Genomic DNA, 8,301 nt, shown 5'->3' with positions numbered 1-8,301 from the left:
CTCTCCAGGCATGGGGCAGCACTGCCTGGGAGCCCAAAGGGATGAAGTCTCTTTGTTTGCAGAGCTCCCAGTGTTCTCAGCTCAGTTTCCTCCTCGCTTTTCCTGCAAACACTCTCTTTTCCAGCAGCTTTCCAACAGACTAATTGCATGGACTCTGCCTTGCCTGAATGTTACCCAGGGAGTGGTGTTTTCCTTCCTTGCTTCAAGGAATGAGGGGCAGGATGAAGCTGTGCTGCCAAAATGAGGAGCAAAGTGTAGAAGTTTGGGTTTGTCCTCTATTCAGGAGCTGGAGCAGAGTGAACACTGGCACTGGGGAGGGAGATGGGACTGCTGGGGAGCCAGGACTCATCTTTGGTCCTTTTCCCACCCCTGGCCTGTTGCAGAGCCTGCAGTAATCTGTCTCACCTGTGTTTATTTACCCCTAGACACAGGACTTTGCTCAGAGCTCAGTGCTGGGGCAGTCCAAGGGGCAGGGAAATCACAAAGCACTGTGTCTCTTCCACAAGTTCCTCCTGTGGCCAGAGGGGATGTTGGGCCTGAGTGATAAGCCAAGCTCTTCCTCTTCAGCTGCTTGAGGATGGGCTTGGTGTTATTTTTAGTGTCCACATGTAGCCAGCACTTCAGAAGTCTGTCTGGAAGCCTTGAGCCTTCTTCTTAGAGGCCTCTCTTTCTGGCTAATTTGGGCAGTGTTACATTCTTCGAGGTCTGCCTGGGGATTGGGAGGCCTTGTAAAAAATCCTGCTAATGAGCCTGTGTCCCTGAAGCACTTTGCTTCGTTTGGAGATGCTCATTAATCAACTGCAAGGCATCTCTGGCTGTTCAGAGGGAGCAGGCCCATTTCTGTGGCTGCTGCTGAGACTGAGGGACAGTAAAACCCATCATGGATGTCACCTAAAACACTCAGTGTTGTTTCTCATGGGTTTAACCCTATGTAATACTCAGAGTATTTTCTTCTCTCTCTCTCATGCAGAAGCAGAGAGGTGTAAGTGCTGCAGTTCCTTCAGAGTGCCAGCACTGTGGCTAGTAAAGTTTTTGTCTCTCTCACTTGCAGGAGTCAGAGTCTGAGAACAAGCTGGATGGAGAGACAGCGTCAGACAGCGAGAGCAAGTCTGAGTTTGGAGGCTCAGCCCCAGTCCCAACATCAGATGACACTCCAGAGGTCCTGAACAGAGCTCTCTCCAACCTGTCCTCAAGGTAACACTCCTGCCCCATTGCAGTGCCCTGAGAGATGCTCTGCACCTGGCTAATGCTTTGTGCCTTTGGTGAGGCTCCTGGCAGGGAAGGCTGAGCTGAACTGGGGCCTTGCAGCTGCTGCAGCCAGGCCTTCAGCAGCAGATCAAGGTCTCTCTGCAGCACTGAGAGGAAACTTGGGGTTTCAGGGCTCAGTTTCCTTCCTGTGATGTGCAGAGAGCAGAACTGCTGTCTGGCTGCCTTGCTGTGTTTTGACTTGCTCTAACATCTTCCCTTCTCTGTGACCCAGATGGAAGAATTGGTGGGTAAGAGGCATCCTCACACTGGCAATGATTACCTTCTTCTTCATCATCATCTACTTGGGACCCATGGTCTTAATGATGATAGTAAGTGTTCCAGGGAGATGTCCTGGTGTTCACTGTGTTGGGGGGAGGTTACTGGGACCATTGCTGGGGTGGGAAGCTCAGAGCCTCAGATTTCTCTGCCCATGGAGGGAACCTGGGAGGAATCTGCTGCTCAACATTTGGCTGCAGTTGGAATGAATACAAGAGGTTGTTAGAAACCTCCTGCAGAGGAAAGGGGAGGGGAAAACAACGTGGTGATCTTCCTGTGCTGGGTTAAGAGACTCCTGGCAGACTGACAGCAGCTGCTAGAGTACCTTTTGCTGCATGTTTTTTGTCTCCTTGAGGAAAGCTGTGTTTAACCCACAGGTGTTACAGCCTCTGGATGTCTTTTTGTGCAGGTGATGTGTGTCCAGATCAAATGTTTCCACGAGATTATCACTATTGGCTATAATGTGTACCACTCATACGACCTGCCCTGGTTCAGGACACTCAGCTGGTGAGTGAGGGGTGCTCCCCTCCCCAGGATTGTGTGCAGCAGTAACACCTCAGCTCAGCACACACAGGCAGCAGGGAGACTCCACCAGAGACCTGAGGCTGCTGTGTGTTGGCACTGACATGTCCTAGCAGCTCTTGTAAAGGAAAATCATAGAATCATGGGTTGGAAGGGACCTTAAATCTCATCCATTCCCACTCCATGCCATGGGCAGGGACACCTTCCCCTAGCCCAGGTTGCTCCAAGTCCCATCCAGCCTGGCCTGGGAAGAGAGGGCCCAGCCACAGTTTTCTGGGAACCTGTGCCAGTGCCTCACCACCCTCACAAGGAAGGAAGTTCTTCCCAATATCCAATGTAAACCTTCCCTCCTTCAGCCCTTGTCCTACCACTGCATCAGGACTGGAGATGGTTTTGGGTGGGGGCACAGAGTGGGTGGTTTGGGGACACAGAGTGGGTGGTTTAGGGGCACAGAGCGGGTGGTTTTTTTTGGGTGGTTGTGGGGCACAGAGCAGGTGGTTTGGGGGCACAGAGCAGGTGGTTTTGGGGCACAGAGCGGGTGGTTTTGGGGCACAGAGCGGGTGGTTTGGGGGCACAGAGCGGGTGGTTTTGGGGCACAGAGCGGGTGGTTTGGGGGGCAGAGATCAGTTGAGGAGTACCACCTAAAGGCAGTGAGTCTGTGCATCAGGGACCCAAACCAAACCCCAGCTGTGAGCCATGGCAGAGTGGAGCTGAGTGCTGCAACCACTCCTTTAAGGGATGTTTCCAGACTGGGGCAGATAAAGTTCTGGCTGTCACTTGAAGAAAACCTCTTGGCAGTGTCCCAGAGCAATGTCAAGACCTCGGGGATCAGTTGTTTCCTGTGTTTTTCCAGGAACCTTTCTGAGTTCCTGCTAACAAGCATCTGCATCCTCCACAGGTACTTCCTGCTCTGTGTGAACTACTTCTTCTATGGTGAGACTGTGACAGACTATTTCTTTACCCTGGTGCAGAGAGAGGAGCCCCTGAGAATCCTCAGCAAGTACCATCGCTTCATTTCCTTCACCCTCTACCTGACAGGTGAAGACCACATTTCTCTTGTTCATCTTGTCTGGGCTGGAGGGAGGAAATGTCCTTGAGCTTCTCTTGTCCTGAGTGTTGTGCCTGATGCAGTATCCATAGCAAATCATCTCTGCTCTCCAGTGATGCAGTAACTTGGCTGCAGGGTGAGAGTAGTGGTGGCAGATTTCACATGAGGTTCTGTAGAAGAAAACTCCATGATCCTTATGGCTTGGATTTTTTTATTTTTTTTTTATCTCTCCAAGTGTTGCTTGCAGGCAACAGTGTGACTTCCAAAGTAGTCCTTTTTCCCACTCCACATTGCTCCTTTATCCCAGTCAAACCCTAAGCACCTGTGCAATGTCATGGTACAAAATCATTAATTACTGCTGAAAATTCATCCCCATCATTGACTTTTTTTCTGTCTCTCCTCAGGTTTCTGCATGTTTGTCTTGAGTTTGGTGAAGAAACACTATCGCCTCCAGTTCTACATGGTAAGGTTCAATTCAGGGCCTGGCTGCCCCCAGCTGGAGGCAGGAGAAGGAATAATTTAGGCTGCTTGAAAATGTTATGTAGAGGACTGTGTGTCAGTAGATGCTTCTGTGCTGGTTTGCATTGTAATGCTGCCTGCAAGGAGAGTGCCTGGGAGCAGACTATTTTTAGGAAGCTGACTGAATTTCCCTTCCAACATATATTCTCCTTGCACTTGTGGGTGCAGTTAAGAACCTTTCTGCAAGCTGAGAGGGCTGTACAAGGCTGCATGGCTCTGCTGCTGAGGGTACATTTGTTCCTTTCTTCTCAAACATCAGTGAGGAATTGCTTGTGTCACAGCTAGTTTTGCTTTCCAGCGTATCCAGCACACAGAGATACAGCTTGGATAGCTGTCAGTCTTCTGAAGCAGTCAGAAATCTGAGTGAGGTCAATGGCACAGGGTGGGGTAAAGAGCATTAGCTCCAGCAGAAGTTCCCAGTGAGGGTCACATCTGGGCTTGAGCTGAAGAACTTGCCTATTAATGACTCGGGGTGACTCTCCCCTGCTCCTGGGGCTGTTGTGGTGAAGGGACATGCTGGAAATGCACTTGGGCATGAGCTGCTCTCTGGGGGTGGCTAACAGCACCTGATCTCTGCCAGTGGAGCGTGGGCAGTGTCTCCAGGTGGGCTGGACTGCATGCTGTCTTCTCTTCCAGTTTGGATGGACCCATGTGACGTTGCTCATTGTTGTCACCCAGTCACACCTCATCATTCACAACCTGTTTGAAGGAATGATATGGTGAGTTTGCTCTGCCTTCTGACTTGCTTTGAGTTCTGAAATAACTGGTTTTGTAGAGTTACAGAATGGTTTGCCTTGGAAGGACCTTAAAGCCCATCCAGTCCCACCCCTGCCATGGGCAAGGACACTTTCCACTAGCCCAAGTTGCTCCAAGCCCTGTCCAACCTGGCAGGGACACTCTCAGGCATGGGGAGGCCACAGCCTCTCTGCACAAGCTGTGCCAGCAGAGCCAGGAGCTAATTTTGATCCCTTGAGGATTGTATGTTCCATTGTGTGTCCCAGCCAGCCCAGAGTACTTTGGGACCTCCTGCTTGCCACTAGAATGCAGTGAGCACTTACCCAGCGAGAAGGGAGGCAAGTGTCTAACAGATGTCATGTGTGGCTACAGAAAATGTGCCAAAACAGGCCATTTTGGTACACAACCTGCCTTTTAGCACTGGAGTAACCCCCAGATTTCCCTCAGAGCTTAGTGGTTGTTCCTTGCCTTGCATTGGAAGGGGAGACCTTGATGTGATGGCACTGCAAAGTGCCTCGTGGTGACAACTGCTCGTTGAGTCTTGGAGTTGTCTGATCTTGGCACTTGCCAATGGTTTGATTCTTCTCCCCCCTAGGTTCATCGTCCCAATTTCCTGTGTGATCTGCAATGACATCATGGCCTACATGTTTGGGTTCTTCTTCGGCCGCACTCCACTCATCAAGGTTTGTGACTCTTTGGTGGACAGAGCATGAGTCTTGGCTTCTCTGGGGCTTGGTCCTGTGTTCCCTCATAAATGATATAAATGAGGTCATAGGACCATTGAGGTTGGAAAGGATTTTTAAGATCGAGTCCAACCATGGATGAATGAACCATTTCAGACCCAGGTTTTGGTGTCAGCTTGACCAAACTCTTACTGGTTGGTTGGTGGCACCACTGTGTGTTGGCCTCAGCAATTCACAAGTGAGGAAAGGCTGCAGAGGTGAATAATTATCCCCTTCTCTCCCTCTCTCTCTCTCTGGCAGCTCTCCCCAAAGAAGACCTGGGAGGGTTTTATTGGAGGCTTTTTTTCCACTGTTCTGTTTGGACTGCTGGTAAGTAGCCATGGGGTGCTTGTTTCCCTTTTGTAGATTCACAGTGTTTTGTCAGGATTTAATCTCTGCCAGCTCTTGTCAGAGACCTCAGCTGTTCCTCACTGAGCAGAGTTTGAGCTGCTCCATGGCTGTGTGCAGACACTGCTGGTGGAGCAGAGATTTTAGTCCCTGTTAGACCTTGTGACATGTTCATTACAGTAATTATCCTTGAAGTTTTCCCTCTGCTGCTGTTGGATGTTGTGCATAATTTTAAGGGCTGTGTGGGGAGTTCAGCACTTCTGGAGTGTTCTGACCTGTCTTTATGACCTGCCTTATGCTGTCCCCTCAGCCATGGGGTGCCTGGCTCAGCTCTGCTGGACAGAGGCACTGACCTAAGGGAAATGCTTACGTTGCCCTTAGCCAATTACTGCTGCTCAGGAGAGTAATCTCCTTAACGAAGCTGGGCGTGTGGCTCCCTCCTCACCTCACTTCCCTGTGTGGCTTTTTCCCTGGAGATCAGCTCTGCCACATGGCTCAGGAAAACATGAATGCCATGTCTCTCCCTCTCTCCCTGCAGCTGTCCTACGTGATGTCTGGGTATCGCTGCTTCACCTGCCCCGTGGAGTTCAACAGTGACACCAACAGCTTCACGGTGGACTGTGAACCCTCTGAGCTCTTCCAGCTCCAGGAGTACAACATCCCCTTGGTGCTGCAGCCTGTGGTGGGCTGGGTATGACTTCCCCTGTGTATCAGATGGGAACACTGAGAGAAGAGAGCAGGGCTTTATTTTGGTGGTTTTCAGAGGAACGTGGCAAGGGTTGGATGTTCCATCCAGAGCAAAGGGGGAATGTGGTGGTGATCCATGTTGGTTGATGGCCTAAAGGAATTATCCCAAATTTGGTGGCACATTAACCCACTTGAAAGGAGGTTGTTAACTTGGAGGTTTTCAAGCTGAGACTGGATGTGGTACTTAGTGCCATGGTCTAGTGGCCACGGTAGGGTTGGACTCAGTGATCTTTGAGGTCTCTTCCAACCTGGTTGATTCTATGAAAACCAACTGAGCTAAAGCCTGGGGAGCAGAGAAGGAAGGACAAGCAGTGGACAGTGTTGTTCTCATGGAAAATCCTTCTCTGCCCTGTTTCTCCTGCAGAAGACTGTCCGGATGTATCCGTTCCAAATCCACAGCATTGCTCTCTCCACCTTCGCCTCCCTCATCGGACCCTTCGGAGGCTTCTTTGCCAGTGGCTTTAAGAGAGCCTTCAAAATCAAGGTGAGGATGGTGGAGTCATGCACACTTGGGAAGGGAATGGGTTGCTGCCACTTGGAGCAGTCCCAGTGCTCCAAGCAGTGTTGGGAAGGGAGGGGAGGGTCATTCAGTCACAGAGGAAATGCTGGAGCAGGATCTAGGTTTTCTGCCTGAATGGGAAGAGACCTTAAAATTTCAGCTGTGATGTTTTAAACCCTTGTGTGGTGCAGAACTTGAGGAAGAAAGACCTAGTCAGGAAATTTTGCAAGCTGAGGCTTCCCTTGATGTCTTGCAGACTGATCTGAACAGTCTGTGATCAGTTAAGATGCCTTGAAAGGGAAGACAGGATGGCAGGAGATAAACATTAGCCTTGCCTGCCCTGTGAGTGACAGAGCTAAGCCTCCCTGTCCCTCAGGCACCAGCAGCTTTCATCCAGAGAAACTTCTAAACCAAGGAGAGATTAAACACAACATCTTCTTAGCCTGACTTTGCCTCCTGGGAAGAGCAAGGGGATGAGTGTCATGTGTGCAGGGACAAAAGCAGGGACAGCTGTTTGGAAGTGCTCAGTGCCATCTCTCTGCTTTGCACAGGACTTTGCCAGCACAATCCCAGGGCATGGAGGGATCATGGATCGCTTCGACTGCCAGTACCTGATGGCCACCTTTGTCAACGTGTACATCGCCAGCTTCATCAGGTGTGTGCTCCCAGGTGGAGTCTGGGGCCCTGCCCAGCCCAGGGGGTGTGCAGCCTGGTACTGAGAGACTGCCAGAGTCCACATGAGGTTAACTCTGAAAATACAAGACAGGGGGGATGAAGGTTTGGAGAAGGGAAGGGTCTTTGAGCAGGGTCGTGCAGAGCTGGAAACACAACCTTCACCTTCACCTTCAGCAGGGTCGTGCAGAGCTGGAAACACAGCCTTCACCTTCCTAGGGCTGTTACTTCAGTCCCTCTGAAATTCCTCCATGTCCCTTCTGCATCCCTGTGAATCTTGGACAGGGTTTCCAGAGTCAAACGAGCAGGAAAATGTAATTCTTTAGCATGAACAAGGTATCTGTAGCCAAGCACAGAAGTAAACCTTTGGGTCCTTCAAGATGCACTGAAGGAGCTGAGGAACTGTCTGTGGCTGCTCTGACGTTTGAGGGAAGATGCACAATCCTCTGGGAACAGACTGGGTTTGAGGTGTTGTATTTGTGTTGACATCCTGTGCCTCTGGGTCCATCCCACATCTCCAGGGCAGTTAAGCTCCCTGGGTAGAGCTGGTGAAGGAATGAACAACAGTGGCTTTACTTTAGGCCCATTATTGTGTGAATTTGCTTTTCATCCCCCGAGTTCCCTGAGATTTAGCCACTCACTGGTGACCACTTTAGTGACTCACTGGTGCTGCTGCTTTTGTTGTTTCAGGGGTCCTAACCCAAGCAAGCTGATCCAGCAGTTCTTAACCTTGAGGCCAGACCAGCAGCTCCACATCTTCAACACGCTCAAAGCACACCTGGTGGACAGGGGCATGTTGGGGAGCCTGGAGGATGCATAGGCTCCCAGAGGTTGGGACAGGACTGAAACCAGACAAGCCTCCTCGAGGAAATTCCAGGCTTGCCTGATTTAAGACAATAACAAGGCCTCATTTCACTGTAACTTTTCTTCCTTTCTTGGTAAATGTTTGCATTTTTTGTTTTGTT

The 8,301-nt window shown here is 50.6% G+C and overlaps 1 protein-coding gene across 1 annotated transcript; it reads left to right on the top strand.

The window, feature by feature from the left end:
• Positions 1 to 1,029: 1,029 nt before the first annotated feature.
• On the top strand, positions 1,030 to 8,301 carry CDS2 (CDP-diacylglycerol synthase (phosphatidate cytidylyltransferase) 2; the record flags this gene model as incomplete). The annotated part of the gene is made up of 12 exons (XM_009077848.1): positions 1,030 to 1,194; positions 1,481 to 1,577; positions 1,934 to 2,031; positions 2,945 to 3,084; positions 3,499 to 3,557; positions 4,250 to 4,332; positions 4,944 to 5,031; positions 5,332 to 5,400; positions 5,957 to 6,109; positions 6,530 to 6,649; positions 7,216 to 7,319; positions 8,027 to 8,301. Coding segments are annotated over 12 exons (1,306 nt in total), but the record flags the coding sequence as incomplete, so codon positions are not given.

This window comes from Acanthisitta chloris, unplaced genomic scaffold (assembly GCF_000695815.1).
Source record: "Acanthisitta chloris isolate BGI_N310 unplaced genomic scaffold, ASM69581v1 scaffold6157, whole genome shotgun sequence".
NCBI classification, from domain to species: Eukaryota; Metazoa; Chordata; class Aves; order Passeriformes; family Acanthisittidae; genus Acanthisitta; species Acanthisitta chloris.
This window is presented reverse-complemented; position numbering and strand designations above follow the sequence as displayed.